Source organism: Gavialis gangeticus, unplaced genomic scaffold, assembly GCF_001723915.1.
Source record: "Gavialis gangeticus isolate Ggan-Ray unplaced genomic scaffold, GavGan_comp1, whole genome shotgun sequence".
NCBI classification, from domain to species: domain Eukaryota; kingdom Metazoa; phylum Chordata; order Crocodylia; family Gavialidae; genus Gavialis; species Gavialis gangeticus.
In genome coordinates, this window is record NW_017729026.1 from 6,041,340 (window position 1) to 6,067,819 (window position 26,480).

At 41.2% G+C, this 26,480-nt stretch overlaps 1 protein-coding gene across 1 annotated transcript in view; it reads right to left on the minus strand.

Moving 5' to 3' along the window:
• The window catches only part of LAMA2 (laminin subunit alpha 2), a 576,898-nt gene that overhangs the window by 471,687 nt on the left and 78,731 nt on the right, over nt 1–26,480 (minus strand). The window contains exons 4-8 of the mRNA XM_019520301.1: nt 10,311–10,490; nt 9,095–9,184; nt 5,860–5,977; nt 3,091–3,269; nt 988–1,087 (exon numbers count right to left, since the gene is read on the minus strand). Of these exons, the coding sequence (XP_019375846.1) occupies nt 988–1,087; nt 3,091–3,269; nt 5,860–5,977; nt 9,095–9,184; nt 10,311–10,490 (667 nt within the window). The remainder of the gene's footprint in view (nt 1–987; nt 1,088–3,090; nt 3,270–5,859; nt 5,978–9,094; nt 9,185–10,310; nt 10,491–26,480) is intronic.

A 26,480-nucleotide genomic window follows, 5' to 3' on the forward strand; every position in this document is an offset into this window, starting at 1 on the left:
ACCCCCCTCCCCCCAATATTTGATAGGGGATATTTATCTAAATGTCCTTGCGTCTGTAGAGGCAAACATTCTTATGGGTGGTATCCCCTCTACATGGCACTGGTCAGGCCACAGTTGGAGTAGTGCATCCAGTTCTGGGCGCCGCACTTCAAGAGGGATGCGGACAGCATCGAGAGGGTCCAGAGGAGGGCCACTCGCATGATCAGGGGACAGCAGGGCAGGCCCTATGAGGAGAGGCTATGGGACCTGAACCTGTTCAGCCTCCACAAGAGAAGGCTGAGGGGGGATCTAGTGGCCTGTTACAAACTAGTCAGAGGGGACCAGCAAGCATTGCAGAAGTCCCTGTTCCCCCAGGCACTACCAGGAGTGACCAGGAATAACGGTCACAAGTGGGCAGAGGGTAGATTTAGGCTAGATATCAGGAGGCGCTACTTCACGGTCAGGGTGGCTAGGATCTGGAACCAACTTCCAAGAGAAGTGGTGCTGGCTCCTACCCTGGTGGTCTTTAAGAGGAGGCTAGATGTACACCTTGCTGGGGTCGTTTGACCCCAGTACTCTTTCCTGCCATGGCAGGGGGTCAGACTCAAAGATCTGTTCAGGTCCCTTCCGACCCTACTAACTGTGAAACTATGAAACTATCTTTTATTGGGTCAATTCTCTGGCTGCAGTGCACATTGGCAAACATTCAGGTATCATAGTACCCTTCCTTAGGCCTCTGGGAGAGAAGCAGACACAGCAAAGCTAAAACATCTGTAGTCTGTAAATCTGAAAGTGGGTCTGAAAACATGGCAGGGAAAAAAAATCTCAGTTTTCAAGCAGAAGTGTTATGCTAATATGGGTATACAAGTGACCACCACATGCATAATGGTTTTGTCCAAATCTCCCATGAGGTAATATTTCTCTGTAAGAAACAGAAGGTATTAATAAAATTTCATTTTAACAATGCTAGAACTAATGTTTACTGTTATAAGCTAGCAGGGAACTCACCTCCTCCTGCATGTTTCTCATCCTTGATACAAGTATCATGTAAAGATCCATTTGGATCACAGGAACATGGCTGACATGGATTATGGTCACTTGGTAATACCTACACCAAAAAGAATATGAGTGAGTTTCAAAATAAAAATGATCTGACCTTTTAAAATTTAAAAATTGGTATGGTTTTTTAAAATATAGAAAAACAAACAAAATCATAATCCGCTCAGGTGCTTTAACAGTAATTGAAATGGCCCCTTCATTCAGCCCATTAATTCAGTATTCAGTCTAGATATTAACCTTAGCTTAGCTATTCAATTTTTACCAGAAAGACACTCAAATATTTGAGCCTCAAACGTCATGTATGTTAATGATTTTTTAATGCAAGATGTCAACAAAAATATATTAGTCTTCTTTAAAGTGAATAAAAGCACAGTTCAGTATTTAAACCACTGAAATTCTGTAGCACCATGATAACAAATGAGAAGTCCCGATTATAAACAGAACAATTCATTTACACCGAAGTTCAGTGACATGCAATAATTAAACAAGATAAAAGAAGAAAAGTGAAGACTAGACAGCTGAATAATTCCTTTCATCTTTCAAAACATTACTCAAGACCTGAACTATATTCTAATATTATGCCTGAGATAAAAACTAAGTTTTAGAGTAATATAGGTGCCCAGAATTCCATCAGTCATGTAACCAGCAATGGATTTAAAGAACAAAGCATGGAAATCAGTGTTGACTAGCTTATGGCTGGCAAATGCAATCATGCTTCCCTCTGTGAGTCCCCAACCACCCAAGGAGCCCATGCAGCTGCTCCGTTCATTTAGTTGCTTTCTACTCAATGTTGCTTGATGAACTGGCCACAAGGAAGCAGTCAAGCAGCAAAGAGCTATTACTTTTCCTGCAAAAGCTCACTAACACTTCCATTCTGTGCCTGATCCCCATTACAAGCCAGATCCAGAGTGGCTCCAGCACATGCTCATCTGTGCATTTTCATGCCTAACTCACAATTCAGGATGCTTTCCACTGACAAAACCTTTTTCGAAAAGAAAAAGTGCCCGAACTACACTGAACTTTGAGAATGTCTTTAGATTGTTATTCCTTACTGTTAAGGCAAAAGAAGTAAGGGTGGAATTTCCAAATGCCCGAGTGGTTTAGGAGCACATATACCATTGAGTGCCAATTGGGTTTGACCAGTTAAGGATTTAGAAAAAAGCCCACATCAGAGGACTCAAGATACAAGAATTCCATTCTCAGTATAGCTAAATTCTTCCTTTGTGATCTGGACAACTCACAAGTCATACGTTCAAAAAAGTGTGGCTCTCCTATATTGTCAGAAGTCTGCCCACATTTTCTTTGCTCACAACCTGGGACACAAACATAGTAACTGCTCAATATTACGTGAGCATAGTAACTCTTCGACTTGTGCTGCAAGGTTAGTCAATCAACTGCTGAAGACAGATCAAAACTCTTTTAACTTGCTCTACTACTGTTACTCATGGCCTCAGTTAAGGTCAAGATGGAGTATCACCTGCAATACCTAATGAAGAGTTTCTGAAGATATTTCCCAACCTTGGTTGAAGTTGAGGGTATTGACAGAACACCTTAAAGAACATCAGTGGCTACATCTGTTTGACAGACTGCACTTAAGTCATGATCAAGGCCTGGAGAACATAGCAATCAGGCTTACAAAGATCACTGCTACATTTAAACAGCTTTTAAAAATTACAGATTCTCTTTTCCCTTAGCTCCACTACCCAGCAACAATTACAGGAATATTTCCCTGCTATTTGAGGGTGCACGTTCAAAATCTCTACTGATGCAAAAGCCATGTTTACAGGATCACACCCTCCTTTAACTCAAACCAAAATTCTAGCTGCAGGCCCTGACCTCAAATACATTTTTTTATATCAACCCAATTTGCTTTCATATTCCCAGGAACATTTACTTTCCAATTGTGAAAGACGGCTAGTAGGCTGGCAGAATTAGAACTTAACTTTCATAAAATGGCAATCAAAAGCATACCTTAATAACCTAACTTTCCACACACAAGTGATGGCTTGAACTATAAGAAATATGTAAAGGCAACAGAAGAGCATACTTTACCTCCTTTGGCCTGAAGTAGCCATCAATGCAGGTCTCACAGTTTATGCCTGCAGTGTGACTTGTGCAATTAATACACACTCCACCCCCAATGTATTCTCCATAGACATTCAAACTTTGATTTCTGTCTGCAATACTCTGATTATAGTAACATTCTTTTGTCTTCCCATGACAATTGCATGCTGGAAAACAAACAAACAAACAAACAAACAAACAAACAGAGACAACTATATTAGCAAAGATCACATCCAGGCTATAGACATGAAGAATTACTGAAGAATTAGCAACATTCATTATTTCATTATTTTGACTTCTGTGCCATGTACATTGAAACAAATAGCACACTTACTCCTCAGCTTACTGCTTCCTGAGCCCTTAAAAATAATACGGTCCATTCACAAATGGTGCCTGGATTCCCATATGTTATTTTTTTCTGGGTTTTATCTTGGGGGGGGGAGGAATCTAAAAGCTTTTTTAACAATGCAGTCATTTTAAACTAATAATCCCATATTTTTCTGAATGCACCCATTGTCCATGAAAAGATTAAGTACTGTAAGGCATACAAAAATACAAGCTCTACAAAAAGCTATTCAAATTTTAAAACTGTTATAGTCTCTTTAATTTTCACCAAAGCTAAATAGGAAGCTTAATGAGAGCCCTCTATTTACATACAATACATACTGGAGCTTGGCAGAACAGGAAGTCTGAAGCAAAAATCCTTCATCTTTCATAAGATTTCAGATTTAAATATACTCCCCTTGTTCCCACCCCCATCTGCAAGCACCCTTACACCCCACATCTTTGGTTTCAGTAGGACCCTGAAACTGCAGAAAGACAGAATATTAGTTCTGTCAATGAGACTGCCACCACCACCCTGGCAGGAGGAAAAAGCCTGCAAGATCTCAGCAGAACTGAATCAAATCCCTAGCAATGACTTGGCCCAAGATCCCAAACTGTAAGTACAACTTCACCAGGACACAGACAACACTTCTGCAACCCATCTTTAATATTTGGTAAATGAAGTTTGGCACCCTATTTGTATACATACATGTTGGTAATTATCACTTCCAGATTCTAATAAGCAGGAATTCCCCATTCAAAGCTAACTGGGATGTCAGGGAATCATTTTGCTGACCTCAGGGTGCTTTAGATGAGATCCTAGGTGTCCATCTACAATTTTAGGTACAACCTTGCAACCAAATCATTATAGAAATCAGATAAAAATGAATTATTAGAATAAATGTAGCTGCCCTTCTTTCACAGTGTGTTTTGGAAGCACATGTACAGTGTAACATTCCATTTTAGCATGTTCAGAAATTAAAGAGGTTTGTGATATTTGCAGCTCTTAAACTACAGTAATGATTACGCTTATTAGGGTTAATCAGAAAATCTATTTCCAACCTGTTTGGATATCCTGATATTTTAAATGCCTTTTATTCTGAATCTGAGCACAAAAAAGTCATAATCTGAGAATCTGTCATGAAAAGTAAATTCTTCAATATTTTAAGCAGGAGTGGAGTGTTGTTGTAGCTGCGATGGTCCAGGATAGGGTTGTCCAACTTGTAAGCCATGTGGATGTTCTGCATGCCTATGCAGTTACCCTCCTCATCACTGCACTACATAGGTATATCAGTGTGATTCCCCAATGCTCTGTAATGGATGCCTATGCATGTATCCCCACCACCCAATGCTGCACCGTGCAGGTACAATCCTTCCTCCACATGCTACCCCAATCCCTCCCCCACTCCCCAGGTACAGCCCCAGACCCCCCCTAAGAAGTGGACACCAAAGGAGGGATGGGGAACCCTAGAGATACTACCTGCTATTGCAGCTGGAGTGATGAGGGGAGCAGCCGATGAGAAAGAGCTCAGAGGCTGCACATTAAGCCCTCCCGGGCAGCTTGTGGCCTGTAGGCCACCAGTTGAACAGCCCATGTCAAGGAAATAGCGAGGGACAAGGAATTTTTTGATATCTTTCATTGGACCTGCAGTATGGATGGGACCAGCTTTCTGATGTATCGAATTGTTCAGTTTTGATAAGCAAAAATATTTGGTTTTGATGAAGGGAAAACATTTCTATAAAATATTAAATGTGTGTAAAAATATATTAGGGGTGCAGTACAGACAGATGTAGGTGTCTCACTATGCCTGTGAAGGCATGAGTTCAAGCCATGATTTAGTTAGACTCGTGCCAAAGGCTATCCCCAGTTGACTCAGATGTAGATGGGTACCTGGTTATTCCACCTGGAGATGTTTCCACATCCCTCCCTTGTGTGCCACTAGCTACAGAATCTGGTGTGCCTTAACCATGCTAGCCCACTGGGCTAATGACAGGCAGATGGACCTTTGACAAATATCCTAAAACATATACTTTCATATAAAAGCTGCAATGAATCAAAATAAAAGCATTTTCTTTTATCAAAACAAGCTTCTGACATTATCAAAACAGAAAGAGAAAGCCAAAATGATTTGTTGACGTCCTACACTCAAAAATCTTCATCAAAATTGACACGTTCTCACAAAATATTTCAATTCCAACAAAATGTCATGTTCCTACACAAAAAACTGCTCAGTTAATTTTTTTTTTTCTTTTTCTTCCTTTTCTTTTCTTCTGGCAGCTGTAACTATTGTGAGATAAAAAATAGAGTAGTTCCCAAGAGCAACGTGTGCTTTACAAACAAAATGGAATCTAAAGATATAGTTGGACTGAATGTTCACAGTGAAACACAGGTTAAGCTCTCTCTCTCTTTTCTCCTGTTGCTTTTTAACTTACGTTCACACTCATGTTTGGCCAGGAAAGTCCCAGCATGCCAAGGTTTTTGATTGAAACCGGGACAGCACTGATCACAGGTCTCTCCACACGTGTTGTGCTCACACTCACAAATGGATTTCTAATTGATTTAGAAAAAAAGGAAAAGTTAGTAACACCATGTGATGATCTGGATCTTCTTTGTATAATTTATAAATTCTAGATAATATTAGGAAACAATTACTATGAAAATTTCCATTTTCTGTAATGTCTCTGTGTATCCAGCTTAGGTTGTCACCTAGCACAGTGGTACCCAACCTTTTTGCCCTGTGGGCTAGATGGACAGTGCCTGGTGGGCTTGCTCCTGCACATGGGGCCAGCACAGGGGGGGCCATTCAGCTGCAGGAGGTGGGCAGCCCAACCCCTATCTAGACATGTGGGGGTTGGGGGTTTGGATGAAGAAGCCCTGATCCAGACACACAGGGGATGGGGCAGAGTGGCCCCAACCCAGACACATGGGGGAGCTGAGGAGCAGCCCAGCCATGATCCAGATAGGATAGGTGGGATGGAGTGGCTCCAATCCAGATGCAAGGGCAGCAGGGAACAGCTCAGCCCAATCCGGATGCACGAGGGGTGGGTCTAATCCCAATTTTACTGCTTGGCACTGGCATGGGTAAGACTGGACCCCTCTGCATGAAGCCTCAACTGCTCCCCAGCTGCCAGTTTTTCCAGGAATTCCTGCAAGCCAAATTTTGTGGCTCTGCAGGCCAGATTTGGCCCTGCTCTAACATATACCAACCACACTAAAAAAATCATTTAAACTTAGAAATTCTGCTTCAACTGAATAATTGGTATACTAAGGAAGTTAGCTGTATCAGGGAAAAGTTGAACCTCTTACCTATTTACATTTGGGGAACAGAAACAGGACAAGGAATAGAACTGAAAAGAGCCAAGAAGCCAAGGTATTGATATACAAACAGCCCCACAGAGCCACACTGGTAGCCTCTGGGCAGAGAAAAGCAGAGAAAGGCATACTTTCATAATGTGGAAGCTCCAATTTAGCTGTGGGATAAATCAAGGCCAGTGACAGCAAGCTGAGCTGGAGACACTCCGTAGTATTGGAAATAAAATATAAGTTGCAGGGGAGGGACTCTGGATAACAAACCAAGAATGTTCCAGACGTAGAGAAGTGAGGCAAGCAAATGTATGTAGGTTATATTACGTGTGTGTGTCTCATATACTTTTGAAGAGAGGTCTTAAAAAGTTAGTAGCCTAGCATGCCCATGACTAGTTTTCTGGGAGACAGTAAGTAAATTACAAGGGAATCCTAGGGAGTTGGTAATATTTCCAGGGCTACTCAGTCAAACCACAGGTCCCCACTCTAAGAAGTTTAAATAGAATAACTTCACACTAATCTAAAGTCTTCAGGTCTTAAGCCAGGGACAGTCTCTGACTTTGCTCAAGCACACCAAGGACAGTGAATCAGGACCCAATGCAGCAATCTGATGAATTTCAAAAAGGGAAATTAAACTAGATCTGTGACAGCATCATGTTTGGATAAAGCATAGAGTAGAGGACCAAGAAAAGAGCTTTGAGACAAATGCATCTCATTAATATAAGAAAACCAATTCATTCAGGACAGTTATCTTTTTATATTACCTAGATCTCACCATGCATTGTATTTAAAATCGAGTTCTCTTCAGGCATCTGAAATATTCAAGTGTCCCTTTCCAGTAAAGCATTTATGCAAATTAATGTAAACAGTCTACCTAGATCAGATTCCATGTGCATTTCATTTACTTTGTTGTACTTATAATAATTTTAAAACAATTTAGGCAACATACATATACTCAGAGGTAAAACCAGATACTTCACCATACTGCAAACCCTTCCTGTGTTGCACAGGCAGAATATGCAAACAGTTTCTCCAGAGAACCTTTTCTGGGTCTGTAATATGAGCATTACTCCTCCAAGGCAGGCTCAGTGCAAACAAATCATACTTAGGCTAAGATCGTAGTGTGACAGCTGTTCAATGAGAGTAACTGCAGGAATGGTTCAGCATTTGCTATAAAGATCATTATTCAAAAAGCTTATAAGGATTAAATGAGTAACATTTTACACAATTTTAACAGGTTTCTGTAAACATTTCCTTTTTTTGTTTAAAAGAATAATATAAAATGGATGTTTTCTATTAATCCTACATAATGGCTCAATATCCTAAATAAATATTTTAGTTTTCCTGTCTTCTCTATAAGGGAAAACTCAGGGTAGAAATATTACAATCCACTTACTAACAGCATTATACAGCTAGGTAGTTATTTCAGAGTTAGTGTTTAAGGCCAGGTACAGACATTACTTTTACCTGTATCAGTGATCGGAAACCAGTTTATACCTGTAACGGGACAGAAATTTGCTGCACACAGACTGGTTAAAAAATGGCAGAATCCAGTCTAAGATTTGTATCCTGCACCAAAGGGTGACTGTGTGTTCTGTTCGCTACCAATCTAAATTACTACACTTACAGAAAACCACATAACTTAAATCAATTCCATCTTGGGCTTTTTGAATGTCTGGTCCTAGCCTATGTGTATACACATGTGCCAGGAATTGGGAGGTGGAGGAGCAAACTTAAACTAGGCTTTTTGTTTGATTCTGATTTTTTTAAAATTTCCCGATAGAGTTGATCTTAAAAGGATAAACATACAGGGAAAAAATGAACCAGCTCATGATTTTCAAGAGCAATCAGGAAATGTTAACTGAACAATACACTAATATGGTAGGACTATCATTTATTTACAGCATACGCATAACTAAGTGTGTTGGCCTCCTGGGCCAGGCAGGAGGAAAGGGCATGTGTGTGCTAAGTACCATAAAGTGTGGGGAGGAAGGATGCCAAGCATGAGAGACCTACCTCCATGCATACAGGCTGCAGCTGCAGCACAGGCAACCGAGCAGCTGCCTTTCTAGTGTCCTCTCAAAATCAATGCCCTGCTCACCCACCCCTTATTATACTAGTGATGTACAGGCATCCATTAAATTAGTAAAAATATACTTAAGAAAAATTTTGATTAATATCGTGGAAGAAAAGAAATACTGACTTACAAAGTTCTTCATTCTGATTGCCAAAATTATTGTACTCTGGCACAGGTTTTGATTATACTAAATGAATAGCATATACCAAATCACAGAATTCTGTATATGGGAAAGTTAATAAGTTTATGGTCTGCATTATAAATCAGACACTTGGAAATATACATACATTTGTTTCTGGATCCAACGGACAAGCCCTTGCATGGCCAGAGCAGATACACATGCCTCCAACTGATATATCTTTTATGGAATAATAATACTGTAAGACAAAACAGAAGAGGAATTGCCTTGTGCATGGCAAGCTGCAGGTGACTTGTGTTCAAAATTCTTTCCTAGTAATAGAACTGTCAGCTCTTGTTTTATTCCTTTTTTGATCTACTGCAAATACAGAAGATGGTATAAAAGGTAACTGTTTCACGATCAACAGATTCATGCCCAAGTAACACAGAAATGGGATCATATTCTCTGCTGGTATGAAGTGGTGTAGCTTGATGCAAGTCTGTGGGCTTCATCAGTTTTCACAGCAGAGAATATGGCTTACCAATTCTCAAACAATTCCCACATACAGACCAAACAAAGGCCGTAGATGCATAAAATAAAATGGGCAGGTCAAATGTAATGGATTTTACTCCCTGGAAGAAAGAAAACTCAGAACACACAGTGAAAGGAGTGGCTAATAATGGAGAAAGGCTATCAGGCTTTGACTTAAGGGGCTCTTGATGTCTATTTTCACCTTGCAAAAAATCATTCATATCCATTTTTTTCTCCCCAAAGAGTCAGGATTACCCATTGCTGAGTTGGAGCTCATGTCATTATCATGTTACCTACAAGCACTAGTATCATGCCAGATGAAGTCCTGAAATGGTAGGTACTAAATTATGGAAAGCTAAATGAAAATACATAGTAACTACTGTGCAGAAATGTATACAAAGTTCTGCATCCTCTCTTTCCTTTTAAACTGATTGGGTAATAACAACAATAACAATAACAAATAAATCAGAAGGATAGTTGGTTTAGTGCAATAAAGTGTTCAAGGAAATTCAAATGAAGAGGTGGCAGAAGGGTCACAAAGAATTGTCGATCAGCAACATCCTACTGAATACCATAACCCCCAAATTTTACATTCAAAGCAGCACAGGCAGTGGCTTCTCACATTAATAACACTGTTAAACAAAATATGTAAACAAACTTTCTCTTCTGCTCCTGAAAGGGAAACAAAACACAGAAGAAGGGGGAGCCATTTATCTGTCACCAAGAGCTTGGTAGCTAAACAACAGCTACTCATATTAGTTCAAGGTTCCCTATGGTGATGAAAGGCAGGTATAGTATTGCTAAAACCAACATAATTCCTATGCATGCAGTTCTGTGATTTGGCCAGAACTTACCCTCCTCGTAACTATGGGGTCTATTTCAGTGGGATCTTTGTAAGCGAACATCATTAAATCAGCATTCAGCGTTCGTATCCTCTGAAACCTCAAACGAATAAAACGCGCTGAAGTGAATTCCAGCAGTACTGGAGAAGGATCATCAGCACTAGGCCGCCCATTGATCAGTGATGTGTGAATCTAAAGAGAAAATTATTAAAATGATCAAGTAAAACATTTATTGCCTGTGAAACTGCCAGCAAGTGTCACTGATATCAGGACAATATAAGCAAAAGGACAAAAGACTTTATTCTATCTCAGATATATTCATTCTGAGAAAGCCAATACCTACCCAGAAATATTGTAAGCTTCCACTTGTTCTAAATCCAGAATGGTTTACAATTAAAGCTCATTGGTTGATTCCAGCCAAACAACATACAAATGCTTAATGATAATGCCCATGCCTTATGCAGATACATTCTTCTATTCTAAGCTGATCTGCCATGTAATCTGCATGCTTGAATCACTAAGCAAACTGAAACCATTCAACAAAATGAAGGGAAAGAAATTAGTAGTGGGAAGTGTTCTTGAAAGTCCTGCCAGAAAAAAAAGATCAACCTCATATATAGTTAAATGCCATTACTGAGCACGTTTTGGAAAACCAGAACACCTCATCCTGGAATCCTGAATATTACATCCTGATGGGGATAGATGGTACTGACTAAAGAATAGGAAGGGAGCAACTTGATTTTCAGATTCCATGCTGAATATGCAGGGCTGGAATGGAGAATGAAGAAGCTATCTATATTACTTTTTATGAATATCATATGCACCTCAGCTTCATATTCTAATATTATCCTGTCTGACACACAGAATTAAATTAAAAATGGCTGGGGGAAACTAAATAGGAAATGAAACCCTGATGAAGATACGGTATCATTAGGAAGAATACCAACTGTCCTCAAGGAAATAGTGAGGGAGTTATTAATTGATAAAGCCCACTTTCCTAACTTAAAACAGGCTAACACCTTAATTTTTCCCTGAGCCTGGGATCAAGTCACATCAAACCACTAAAATCTCTAGTCTAAAAAGAAAATGTTTGTGAAGGCAATAGCTGCTAAGGGAAAGAGATACCTCATGCAAGACTAAGAAAAATGAAGATTTCAGGGGTACAGTTTGTTCTGCCAACCAAGGTAGATTACTGAGCTAAATGAAAACTATTAAACTCTTAAGAAAAAGATAAAGTTAGGTGAGACCAGATTCACATGGTCTGCTGTTGTTTGAATCTTTCTCTTTGATCGTTATCAACCTTTGGGAAAATGAAACAAGGTTTGTTTTGAAGAAGTTGTTTTTGAGTCACTTTAATCAACTACTTGAATCACACACTCCCAAAGGGAAATGCTTTACAGATGCTAAAGGCAATTGAGACTGTCATTCAGAAAAAAAAGAGGCTACCATTTAACAGTGTTAGAACTCTTTCTTCAGAGACATGTAAGGAAAGATTCTTGGTCACCAAAATCCTGACACCAGAGAAACTGTGAGGGACTTCAAAGGACTCTTTGGCAGTGTTCAAACTAGAATTGTGACAATACAGTGGGAAGAGAGGATGTTGTAGTCTGGTGATCTATTTTAAACTGAGATAAAATATGGACATTCTAGAAAGAGTTCAGGTAGAGACCTTCACTTGGCAAGAATACCTGCAATGAGACAGTGGGGAAGGTCACCTCTGAATCATGATAGCTGGCAATTTTCAATTTTTGCTTATAATATGAACAAATTTAATCTGGAAGTCACTGTGACACAAACTTGGAACCCCAATAGTGATAGCTGTATAGAGTGAGTTTTTTTCAGAATAAAACCATACTTAAAAAGATTTCATGTGTCTACCTGCCAGCAGTCTCTCTTCTTTAAGATTAATAACAATATAATTACTTTTGCTATATTGCATCTTCCATTCAGGTGGCCTTCTAAGTGTGCTATAATCTGTTTTTAAAATTATACAGGAATCACTTCACAGAACCACCGAGATGCAGCTCTCTCTGGATGAAATGAGGTGCCTATTAAAAACAGCACACCGAAATGATGCATCAGTTGAGAAGATTAAATACGGAGTGTATTATCAAACCCTATCTGCACGGGATATTTTATTTATGTTATATCATTTCTCTTCCTTTTCAGCATCTGTGATGAAATCCTTAATTTCCTCAAAGAAACATTTTAGAATTTACATTAATAGTGACCAACAAAGATGTTTCTACTCCTTGAGAACAGAAAAGAAAAGAAAAGAAAAGAAGTCAGAGTATATATGAAGCATCTGTCATTAATCAGGAAAAAATGGTTGAAGTTTTAATTACATTTTTTTTAAAGTTTCATCAGAAGTTTAATGCTTGAAATATTTCAATTTTACACTTTCATGATATCTTAGTGCTTTAAAAGACAAAAAAAGGTCTTTCTTCCCCTCAAACTCTTGTACTTGTTAAGCATGCTAAGCATGGTGGATGCTATTCAGATGAGGAAGATATGGACCCTGCTCCAACACTTGTAACTTCCCTAATCAGTCTAGTTTTATGTATGTTAATAGCCTCCACTAAAGTGGAGGCCAAAGCACCTCACAATCCTTAATGTATTTTTTTATTCCAGGGTGTGTAGGCCATAACTATTATTCCTATTTTCAGACAGAGCTCTGGGCTTCAGAGAGACAACATAACTTGCCTAAGGACCTAAAGGACTCTGTACAAGAGCTGAGAGTTGAATCTGGGTCTCCTAAATCCCAAAGTTAGCACCTTAGGGTACATGCAAACATTACATTCAGATCAACCTAACTAGGCTTAGGTCACGAGATACCAGCTGTACGTACATTTAGGGAGGTTAGATAAAGCTAAAAATGGTTGGCCTGATCTAACTTAGATCTGGAACCTGTTAGACTAATCTACCGAATGTCTGTATATATTTGGAGTGCATCCCCAAGGCTGGGAAACATCAGCCCCTTTCCCCAGTCTTAGAGCTATGCTTTTCCTACCCACCCCTACCCTAACCAGGCTATTTTTAGCTCCCCAACCTCCCCACATCTGAACCCACTGACTTCTCCACAGACCCTCCAGTCTCTCCCGGCCCACCAAACCCTACAAATCCCACCACCCTCACTTACTTAGATCACGTACAATTTATATATTTTTAAAATATCTTATTACTTGAAACTGATCTGGTTTGAAATAACTCAGGAATTGCTACCTAGTGATAATGGCTCCTAGTGGAATGGCTCCTGGCACTGGTGAACATGTGCACGCATTGTGCCTGATCCATGATCATGCAGCTTAAAGCAAGCCACATGTTCCTAGATCAGGTACAGAGAATGTGCACATGTACCCTTAATCAATGGTTCATTTGGAGGTTACAGTAGAGATCAAGTAAAACCCCTATGAGGGAACCATCTGATCCTTAGGGCTCACTAACTTATTCTGGATCAAATTCATTCGCATTTCAGGCCCAGTAATTCTACTTAAGGCAATGGCCAGAACCTGAAGTATTTCTAAGGAAGGTGAATATTCTCCTTAATACAGCCAAACGGTAGTGAAATAATTCTACCTTCTAATCATTCAGATTCTAAACTTTCCCTTAATTTTAAATCTCTTTTCTGTCAAATAGTCTATTCATCTCAATGGGACTCTTCTCTGAGTTAGGTAGTAGTCAAAAGAAAGATACCTGCTCAACCTGTAAATACGTTAACAGCTATATATTCAAATCTAAGGCTGCACTCAAATGATTCTGGCTATTATTTCTTCCAGATAGTTTGTAGTTTAAGACATCTTGCAGCTACCTATCATGTTTGATTAAATACAGAATTCAGTGGTCTTCATTTCAATTGGGTCTTTTGCTTGGAAAAGAGAAGAGTCTCACATGAGGTTCTCAGTTTTCTGCATTTTCAAAGGGTTATTTTCTTTTGTTTTGTGTAATGCAACCATGAACATGCTTAGGCTTGACACAGGAATAAGGTAATAATTAATGAATTATTTCAAACCAGTTCAGTTTCAAGTAATGAAACATTTTGAAAATCGTAATATGTATATATGTTCTCTTCCTCATTACACCAAAAGGAGAGAGAGTGTGCAAAAAAGCAAGCAAACGAAGGCAAGCCTGAGTGTGAGCACAAGCACTCTAAGAATTCAACAAAACAGAATTTCTTCTACTCACAGCTATGGTATTTGAAATAAGTTGCTTTGCCAGGCAATCAACTGAGTGCACTCAATCCCAAGCTGTTGTGATGATATAAAAAACCCAGCTGTTTGGCTAGGTTGCTTGAAGCTTTTATGTTCATTTTCTTTTCAAATAAAGTACATAACTGGCTAAGATGCTTTCCACTGGTGCATGTCTCTATATGCTGATTGTTAAAAAACTGGTATTCTACTGAAAGCTATAATACTTTTATAAAAGATGAAGGTTACTAAGTGGAATTTATCACTAAGTTGGACCAAGAGAGCACCCGCACTTCAAGATAACCTTTAGCTATTTAACACAAAAGTATCTGTTATTTTCAGGTACTCACCAGCTTATTTTATGTTCCATGCCTGGTATTCTGTGTAAAGTAAGTCTGAAACAGTGGCTGCCAAAATTTGAAATATTTCTGTAGAAGGTATGTATGCTCCCTTAACTGACTTAGTCAATGGTGTGATGAAGGGCGAAATTCCTTTCTGGTCCCTGTAGGAAGCTTTTACTCTCAAGCATAAGATGTGCTGTTTAACAATTAATTCTTCTGCAGTGGGAACTAGGAGACAAACTGCTATTTTACTATTACTTAAAGAGAAAGACAGGCTATGAAATATTCCTACAAATTATGCAACAGGATTAATCAAATGAAGATGGGCAGTAAACAGCATGGCAGTTAATTCTATACTAATATTTTAGTTCATCTACATGATATCTAGCTTAATCCACTATTTTGTCTAATTATTTCTGCTAGCAGAAATATCTGCTGCATCCCTTAATAATCGAATGGTGAAATAAACCCAATGTACACAATTTGTGGTGGGCATACTGCTTTTGCCCAGCAAGCCTGGCTTGGAAAAGGATACTTCAGATTGATGGAACATTTCCACCAATCAGGTAACAGCTGGGAGGGGCTTGCCCCACCCCTGCTCGGAGGGTGTGGGGGGAAGCAAGAAGCTCCTGGACCTGATTGAAGACTGCGCTTTGCAGGTCCAGCAGACCTCAGGGGCAGGGCCTCCAGTGTAAATAAAAGCCCAATGTGCTCAGCATGCTGGGCAGATATGGCGAGGGATGGTGAGGAGAGAGGAGCTCCAGAAAAGATCATCATCGGGACCCCACCTGAGCCTCAACAGCGTGCGGATCGGCCCACACTATTCAGGCTCTGGGAGGCACTTGAGGTGACCTGAGCCTGCGAACCCGGAAAGCGGCTGGGTGAGGTGGTGTGTGGATCGGCACACAGGGAGTCAGGTCTGGGAGCAGCTTGAGGCTGTTCAAGTTAGCCCCGGCTCTAGGCCAGATAACCAGAGCCCTGCAGTGTGGCTTAGCATTAAACTAAAAGAGCCCCGGTGCCCAAAGCAGGGCTTGGGAAGGGGAAAGACCCACGGCGTGGGAACCGAAGCCAATGAGGGCTTGGCTCCCATAGGAGCTCCCTGGCTGCCCAAGGTGGGGCATAGGGCCCAGAGGGAAGGACCCTCAACTTGAGGCCAATGGCTCCAGGAGGCCTGAGATGGTGTGGGGACCCCAAGGCCAGATCAACAGTCCCCAGAGGAAGGATTGTGAGTTACTGGGAACCTGGGTCCTGCAGGGAAGGCGCCCCCAGGCAAGGGACCCTTGGAGGAGAGGGCAGGGGAGAAGGCCCCACACACCAACCGCTTTCCAGGGTTGGAGGGGAGGAGGCCTCAAATATACACCAGGGAGGGTTCTGTGGACGTAGAGGGAGATGACCCTATCCCATTTGAGAGGCGAAGTGGTTGGAACCCAGATAGGGCACATCTAATATCTGGTATAGTTATGTTTCCTATTCGGTATCTATTGTTATTGTTGATGTTTTAAAAAGTTGGGTGTATTAATTCTGTATAATGGGCTCTGTAAGGATGTCTTTATTAGCTAGCCCACTTGTGCTATAAACTTGCTGGATTGACTGTCCTGGGATCCCCCCTCTTCTGGGCCTGAGGCACGGGTACTTACCCAAATGCCCTCCCTAGGGCGGACTTCCTTTTGCTAACAGACCTTTATATGTATATTTGTATCTATATCTGTAATTGTACCTATCTTAAAGAGTTTTATATATAAATGTTGGTAACTCAATAAATTGTATATAATTAAGTATTTTGGGCCTGGGCTAACTCTATAGAGGAGAGAGGGATTCACCCGAAATTGCAGCATCCCTCTCACAGCACCCCCTCCTGCCTACCCATCCCATCCGATTGATAATAGGGCGCACTCTTTAGTGTACCCGAGTTACAAATTCATTTTAAACATCTTTAACATTACTCTTGACAAATAAATCCCTTAGTATTTAGCTTGTGGACCCTAAAGACAAAAAACTCTATGGATGTTTCTTAGAGCATTAGGAGCCTAGCTCATAATTTCAGACATCATTAGAGTTTTCAAAATAGAAAAAACAGAGTGGAAGCACATGTAACAATTTGGTATCTAACTAGATTTCTCACAGCATATGCCACAACATTTCTAAAGAAGATAGCGAGAATTCTTTGCTGTGTGTATATGAAGCAGAATTTTCAATATTTCTACTAAATGTCTATCTTACTGTCTTATCTTAAATTAGTAGTTTACTAAATCAAAGACTACTTCGCATTTCTATGTTATAGTAATGAATTCCTGTGTATGTGAAGTATAGCATGTCAGCAGAGCTTGCAGCATTTCTAATAATTGTCCAACTATTTCAATAAATTAATTAATTAAAGCCAGCTCCTATTCTATGCTGTTAATGAATATCTGAGCTGCTTGGATTGCAAGGCTTTAAACTTGCAGTAAAATGTCAAGGACTGTGCATGTCAGACTCTACCTCATATAACTCATTCCCCCAAAGAATACAGGCAAATGTCAGCTTAATGAACTGTTTAGCAAATACTATTGTGTCATTGACAACTATACCCTACAGCTTAGGCTAAATAGGAGTTACTCTCTCTACTATGCTTGCTTTTGTCACCTTCCTGGCTCCAATTGCACTTGAAACTTAAATTGCTTCCCCTAGCCATTCTATTCTACATTATTGTAATTCTTCCATTTGTCATTTTAGGATAAAAAATAATTTGTCAAGGATACTGTCTTCTGTAAAATATTTAAACAGATTGTTCATTGTCAAAGCAATGGTTATTAATAAATTATGGTATAATAAGGAATTCAAGTCTCCTGAAAGTATATTTGTCATTTTAAGTTTGTATTTCCTTTTGTTTCTGATGAAGCTAGGAGAAAATATTATACCATACTGAGATTTCAATTGTTATGCATATCAAACCCATATGGGATCATGGTCAAATAGATACAAGATACAGACGCACTATATCCCTTACATAGCCCTGCCTGGTTTTGTATTCTTGGCTTTTCAGAATGCACTTATATCCATTCAGTTCTGCAGATTTTTTAAATTCTTAAAAAAAAAGTTGTATTCAATATTTAAAAACATCAGAATTTGCTAAATACCTTGAAAAAAGCCAATAAACTGGTTCTTTCAGGAGACACAATTTTCTCAAATATGCAAAATACTAAACCCTTTCATTTTTTAAGTGCCCTTTTACGTTTTGTTTCACTTTGTTTTGTTTGAAGAGGTAAATGATTGAGGAGACTAATAATGGACTCTGAAATCTTTGTCTTCCACACTGACAACTAGCACAGGCTGCTAGTGATTGGAAGTTATCACTTGGCGTCTTGTCCAAATTCCACTGAAGTCACTGGGGATCAGGCTATTGAGGCCCAAGATAAATGAAGAGATGGCATGTGTCCAGTTTACAAAACTGGAGGACTAAGTGAGTATTAAGGCTGCATTAATAGTACGCATAGGTGTCTGAAAATGATGCTACGATGTATTACTCCTGCAAAAAGTCTATTTCAGTAAGTGTTGAAACACACAGATCTTACGGAGCTTCCTGCTTTGCAAAACAAGTACTGCAGTCTCTTAGGCTGTAAATCTGGAATGTTTTGCAAGCACTAAAAATTCACTTAAAAATGAAAATTTCACTGCCTATTAAAACTTATTTTATTTAGATGGCACATTTTCTCCGAAAGGAATAGGTTTCATTAGTTCAGGAGGATTGTTTTGGACAGGAACCAGCTTTTTTTTTTTTTTTTTAATTACAAGTCAGTCCAAGGAAGTAACTCCACAAACCCAGAAAAGTTACAAGATTGATTAAAGGACATAAAAAGTACTGATTTATTAAATTTAACCAAAGGAAGTCCTAAAAACGTTAAGAAAGCTCTTTTGCTAACTTCAGATTTTAAAACTGGATTTCACTTGTTTACCCTGAATTCAGTCCTATTAACTTATCACCAGTTCTACAAATGCCCTCTTAGCACAAATCTATAAATTTGGTGGAGAGCATCATGGGATCATAGACAATTCAGAGCCAGCATATGACAGTAAGCAGTGAAAACACAATCTACAGGAACTTGACCAGCTGTAAGTAGTTTTGAGGGGCTGCCAAATACAACTGCTGATGTAACACAGGGAGAATGTGAGGATTGGAGTTTCATCTCAGTGAAGGGCAAGGGGTTGAGGATTGTACAAAAACAAGAGTTAAAAACAGTAAACAAATACATCTGCTACTGAAGATTGTTGGTTCATAAACCATGCTGATGTGCACTGCATTACATCAGTCAGTCCTGTTTGGAGCTATAATTCTAACGAATATTTGATCAGGAGGACATTGAAGTAACAGTTTTCTTTTGGGTTTGTTTTTGTACTGCAGTCCCACAAGTGGAAGAGCCAGTACAATCACAAGTCAACTGATAGAGCCCTAGTACTAGCAAAAGTGCCAAATCCTGTGTCATTGCAACTGGAACGTACACTTGAATTGCGCTGTTGGAAAAGCAGATGGGATGATTTTGAATTGGAAGCATTTATTGCCTTTCAAATAATTTATCATGGGTTTTTTTGTTAAACAAACAAACAAACAAACAAACCCCACACAGAATAAAGGTGATTCTCTGCTGTAGAGCATGAATAACATTGAATTTCTTCCCCCTGCAATTCAGGCCCTATCATACTTGAAGTTCCTTTTATAGGGGCTGATGCAGGAACAAGCAGAACAGATCCTTTTTAAGAAGTATGAAATGAATGGAAAACTAATTTAGAATATGGTAAATTAAAAAATTTTACTCATGGAAACAATTCTATCTTTCTCCTGGCTTCCTTCACTAATTGCTGTTAAATTACAAAAAGAAAAAATAAATGTTTTGCTTAAACAGAGTAGCTATAAAACTAATTTTGATAGAATGTTGTCAAATTCTTAATGGGTATTTGAAGTTCTACACTTAAACTCCCCCAGCCCCCCAACAAGAATCCACTATTAATATGTAAGAGCTATCCCTTTTCCTCCCTTCACATAATGTGTCACTCTCCTTTTCCCTCCCTTCTTACTTGGCACTTGCGACAAGTTCAAGTTCCAGGGGTGGCCATGATGCCCCCTGGTGGCCATGCAATTCCTGCCCCAGCTCTAACTCTACAGACCCTCACCTCCTTTACTCGCCCACCACACCTTTAATATTATTATTTGGAAAAGGAGAAAGGCTGCCTGAGGATCTTAGAGCAAGCCTGCTCCTGTTCCTGTGTCTGACTTTGACCTTCTCAGCCTCCACTCTTTTTGCTACTGCTGAGCCCTCTAGCTACAGTCCATTAACTGGACTGAGCTTCCGCAGTCCCCAGTTCTTATCTGCCTTCCAAGGCCTTGGCTCTGCCCTCTCTCAGGCTGCTGAGCCTCCCTGGACTCACTCTGTCTGTCTGTGCCCCAGGCCTAAGCCCATCTGTTCCAAGGCCTTATCTCCGCTCTCTCTTGGGTTGCTGAACCTCGCTATACAATATGGGATCACCCCTCTGGGCATGCTCAGTGTGCCCCTCACAGGCACTGCAGAATGCCCCTCTCAGGCACTATGGGACTGCTCCCCCCTTCCAGCACCATACCTAAAATCCTGGCAGCCCTGGGTGAACTTTTAGTATCAGGCCTCCCTTCATCAGTGATAATGACAATAATAACCGAACAATAGCAAAAAAAATTACCATTTTGGGGCCCCCTTTCTGTCCAGGCCCCGGGAAAGCTGCCTGGTTCACCCATGCCTGTGCCTGGCCCTGCTTTGCAGGTGCTGTGGGATCTCAAACCACCATGGCTTCCCTCAGTCTCTAGTCCCCTAGGCACCAGACCCTTCTGGTCCCCCCAGGCACCTAGCCAAACTGAAACCAAAACACAGACACAAGCCCTTCTGACTGAAACAAAACTCCTACCTAAGCCTGGGTCTTAATCAGTAGCTGGTCCTCAGCTTTCCTAGCTGTCTCTGGGCCTAACACAGCCACAATCTGCAGCTAAGTCACCGGCATCTCTGGGCTAAGGACAGACATTACACACAAACCAGTTTAAGTGATCAGAAACTGGTTTAAACCTGTAACAAAGCAAATGTTCAATGCACATAAACCAGCTTGAAAATGGCTGAAACTGGTTTGAGATAACCTGGTTGAACGTCGTATCAGACTTAACTGATTTGGCTCAAACTGGTTTATGCAATGTCTGTCCTAGACCCCTTGCTGGTTTAAGATACACCAGAATCCCCCAGCATCCCAGCATGCTCTCTGGGCTGGGTGGGGCTCTCTGCTCCCTGGCTGCAGTTTGGCAGAGACTGCAGGCATCTGCCTGGCTTCCCCTGTTCCCCCCCATCCCCTCTGCCTTACACGGACACCTCTCAGCATTAGCTAGTAGACCACATGCTGGCTACTGGGACAGAGGCAGAATCAACAAGTAGCCGGTAATGTCCCTGTGCTGTTTTCTTAATGGGGTGAAAAACATTGAGTTAGGGGTGATCAACACTGGGTTATCAATTCCCTGCTGGACAGTCAAAAGTGTGGGGGAACCCCTCCCTAATCAGAGTGTCCTGCCAGGACCTGACCACAATTCCCTCAGCTTAGCACTGTGGAAGTGAAGGAAGGGCTGCTCTAGCATCCCCCAGCTTCTAGCCTGAGCCAGTGCAGCCATGTGCCTGCACTTCTGCGATGTCTGTGCAGATACAAACTGATTCAGCCTAACCGGTTAGACTAATCTGGAAAGATTGAATCAGTTCAGGCTCAGGCTTTTTGAATGTCTGTCCCTAGCCCTGGAGAGTTCTTCCCCTTCAACTTCCATGACCAAACTGCCTGCTCAGGGTCTGGGCCTGCCTTATATCAACCCCACAGGGCCCTGCCCCCTTCCAGTCAGGTGACTCCCCAGGATTACTTGCAGGTGCCTTTTAATTAATCTCATTAGCTGGTCTCTGTAGTAACCCAACTGCAGCTGTGCATTGCCTGCCCTGCAGGGCCTTCTCTGAACTGCTGCCCCAGGCTCTCTGTCAGAGCACTAAAGAATATCAACTGTTCCCTCTCCTCATGTCATCAGGTCCCAAGCCCTAACATACTTCTTCTTCTCATCAACAAGCCTAACAGCCAAACTACTTCCCTATTAGAGCCCTGCCAATTGTCAATTCTTCATGGACTTTACTAGTGTATTTACCTGAATGTAAGATGACCCCCAATAATTAGATTCTACATATGGAAAATGTATAATTTTGTTATAATTTTCCATGTATGGCATCTAATTATTAGAGGATCATCATAAATTTGTTCCCCTCTCCACTACTGCAGGTTCTGGGAGAGGTGATGAGGGGATTAGCAATAGGGCAGGTGGTGGGGGGGGTGTCAAACTGTGGGGGAGGCAGTCGGGAGGAATGTGGTAGGGCAGATGGGAGGCAGTAATGGGGAAAGCAGGGGAAGGTAGTAGGGGATAGACAATGTAGAGGTGGTGGGGCAGGCAGGAGAGAGGCAGGCCCCATTTAAAGCTTATTGTCCTGCCCCTCACCCTGCAACTTCAGGCTGCCCCAATACCCCTTCCCCTGTTCCCCGCTCCACACCACTTCTGCCACCTGCAGCCTCAGGTCCCCAGATGTCTTTCCCCCTCTCCCCCCATGCCACTGCTATGAGGCCAGCCTGAAACCATGCTCTGTGCCCCAGGCTGCAGCAGAGATGGAACCTGCTGGTGGGGAGCAGAGGTAAGAAAGAGTTTTTCAGAGGGGGAGAGAAAGGGAGAAGCAGCACAGGGGAGACTGGAGGATGCAGGGGAGGAGTGGCGGGGCATGCAGAGGCAGTGGGAGGGCAGGAACCAGTTGAAGTCACAGCAGCAGCTGTGTCCCCAACCCCTGCTGCCTCATGTTTGATTGTAAGGCAAAGGGCTTTTTCCCCCATATTAAGTGGGGGCACCTCATCTTGTAATTGAGTAAATACTGTAATGAATAAAACAAGGCACACAAGCAAACATGTATTATTTTACATTATTTTCTACAGTAGTAAACTTGGAAGCCCTATAAAAATAATACATAAAAACAGGTCATAATTAGATTACAAAAGTAAATAATAAAGTGTTCTAAGTTTTACTGTTTAGTTTGTAAAGTGATCAATAATTTTATTCAGTCTATTATATGCTAATAAACTGAATCTCTACTCCATTAGCAAAATTATTTAGAAATTCTAAATTCCTACCTCCTGGGTGTAAGGCTGGGGGGAAAAAAACCAAATAAGGCACCAGTATACTTGCCTCTCTGCTTTAATAAAACCAGGCTCTGGAATAAAGTGGCTGTCAGCTTCAAAATAAGTAACCTAAGTAACTGCAGAGATTTAAATATGTCATTTCCCTTACGAACACTCAGTAACCCTAAAACAGTAAGTTGAGTTTCAACTAGTTATATGAAAATACTCTCTCAGGTATGAGGATAAATCTTTGGATTATTATATGGTGATACTGGCAGAGATTTACACATAGGTGAACCACTAGTAATACTGTTCTTTTCAGCTAATTGTAGGCTATAGATACCCAGAAATTAGAGAAAAGAGCAAAATAGTTCATTTAATTCATTCTGCCCTGTACCTCCGAATGGAGAGATTGTTCTGTACAATATGTACTTTGTAAGTAAAGTTTAAATCATGTATAACATATTACCCCAGAAACTGTTATGATTCATATTATTAATCACTGTTCTGTTTTCCACAAATGGCAAAAATGACAACAGAGTTCCTGCTGAGGGACAGCTGAAATGCCAAGATGGAAAAGCGGATTGTCTCACTTACTACCTGGAAGAGATTTTCATTCCAACTTGGCCTGCAGGGAAATGGGAGTAAATCTCTTTCCCCTTTGTTTTCAACTAATGATAGATTGCTGTCCTTCCTGTATAAAGTTTTTAACAGTTGTTAGCATTCTGGCTTCTGGTGCATAATTTAGATAAGCTTATGTATCAGTAACATAACTGACATCATTTCTATCTTTTATAACTTAGAAAAATCATAAAAGCAGCCAACATTGGAAAACATACATTGCAACATTTTGTAGGAACAGGGAAAGTGGACCGTGAACTTTTGCCTAAAGTTCTCATAAACATTTGCCTAAATCTTAAATCCTCGCTATGTTTTTTATATATTAGAAAATGAACAAACTTTGTAAACATTTTTGTTCATGCCCTTGTTTTCATTTAAAGTTTCCTAGCCTAGTTGAAAGTGTAAGTGCCAAATTACTGCTCCCCAGCCCTATCTTGAAGATTCAATAATACATTCATACTATCTTTATTCACACAGGTGTGCATTTATTCATATAAGAAATCATATTCAACTCAGTGGGACCATTCATATTAGGGAGCAATCTAAAAGTTGCACTATGTAGACCTTTACATTTTCAAAAGGCCACACAGTAGATATATTACTGTATTTATACAAATATAAGACAAGATTATTTTCCCCAATCAACAAGGGGGAACCCCTTCTCTTACATTTCCATATAAGGAAACAGCATTAAATATATTCCTTATCTTTCAACCGCTCCTAAAAGTACCATGTGCTTAGTAGTGGAAACCAACTATGAAGCTGATTAAATGCAGCTAACAGTGAGCATGACTATAAAGTACTTGGCTCATATATATATACATACACACACACACACACATATATATACACATATATATAATATATATGTGCACACACACACACACATATATATATACACACACGTGTGTGTGTGTGTGTGTGTGTGAGAGAGAATTTTTTTCCTGTTCCAGGTCAAATTAGCCAGATCAGGTCTGAATCCTTTTGATTAAGCAAAGCTTAATCAGTCAAACACCATAGGTGGTGCCACAACTGGCAAGCATCCTCCATTCCAGACTTCTCAGCCTGGGGCTTCAGATACTTCCAAATCCATTAGCAGGCACCCTACATGCAGGCCCAAGACTGGAGGCTTGGGGATCAGATGTCCCTGAGTTTTGCTTGACCTTAGCCAATGGTTACAGGAGCAAGCTAGGAAGCATTCCTCATTTACATAAAGTAACCATGTAGCCAAGATCCTCACACTGGAAACTAACCAGTGAGAAGACTCTCATAAGACAGTACTGGCAGCCCCAGAAGAAGCCATGGGGGCTGGGAGGAATGATTGGGATCTGGGGGATTGAACCAGGAGCTGGGGGGAAAGCCCCTGTGTGTTCCCCCAGCCTTGAATCATTCCCCCCAGCTCCCCAATCATTACCCCCAGCCTCCATAGCATCTCTCAGGACTGCCGGGTCAAGTCACAGCTTTTCTGCAGCCCCCCTCCCCCCCTGGAGTGAGGCAGGCAGTGCTGGCAGTCCCAAGAGAAGCAGTGGGGCCTGGGGGGAATGATTGGGAGCTGCAGGGAATGATCGGGGACATGGGGATTTGAACTAGGAGCTGGGGGGAAGCCCCTGTTCATTCCCTCAGCCCTCAATCATTCCCCCCTCGATCATTCCTAGTTCATTTCCCCAGTTCTTGATTTGATTCCCCAACTCTCAATCATTCCCCCAGCTCCCTGATCATTCTCCTCAGCCCCCATGGCTTCTTCTGTGGCTGCCAGCACTCCCTGCCTTGCTCCGAGGGAAGGGCAGACAGGGGAGCAGCCAGATGAGCTGCAGCCTGAGCCAGCAACCCCAGAAGAAGCCACGGGGCCTAGGGGAAATGACTGGGGAGCTGGGGGAATGATTGGGAAGCTTGGGGGAAAGATCTGGGGCTGGGGGAACAAACAGGGGCTTCCTCCCAGCTCCTGGTTTGATCCCCCAGCTCCCAATCATTCCCCCCAGCTCCTATGACTTCTCCTGGGGTTGCCAGCACTGCAAGCCAGGGGAGTAGCCAGACAAGCCACCACTTCTCCTGGGGCTGCCAGCTCAAGCCAGGGCTCATCCAGGTGCTCCCCCAGCTGCTCCCACCAGCACTGCCTGCCTGTATAGTCTATGACCAAATAAGATTCAGCACCAAATATCTTTAGATTTGGATTCAGCCAAATTGTATTGGGACAGTGATTCAAATCACCTTATTGAATCACTGTCCCTCCAAATTGCTGAATCCAAAGCAAATACTTTCTGCTTGACACAGGTCTACTAAACATGGCTCATATAAGACAAACCACAAGGATAGATTATTACCTGAAAAAGTTATATGATAATACCCCCTGAGCACAGTCCTCCTCAGTGGTGACTCTCTTTCAAGTCATGGTGAGCCATTACATTCAATACAGTTCAATTTCCTCTTCACTCCCACAGCTGGGCTGTGCCTTTTTTTCTGATTTTCAATCATTCCTGTTTCTTCTTCAGCCTTAAATGTCTGGCCAACATCACCAAATAGGGCCCCCAAACCTTTATGTAGTATCCCTTTATTGGCCCCTCTTTTAAACTGTCGCATATAATTAGTGTAGACCCACCCTCCATGAAGTAAAGCCGGATCAGGTCACCCAATACCTCATCTGCATATAAAATTTTGCAGGAGTTCAAGATTCATGACAAGAACACCCAGTTCCAGTCATGAGTGGAAAGTTAATTAGCACATGGATCCCATATGGGGTGGGTATCTGTAATGCACACACATATACTGAGCAGTGCTGAGTAGGGCTGTGTGAAGCTTTGGGTGCTGATTCAATTTGGAGGAGATTTCACCCTATTCAGTGGCCAAATCTCTGAATCTGAATCAAACCA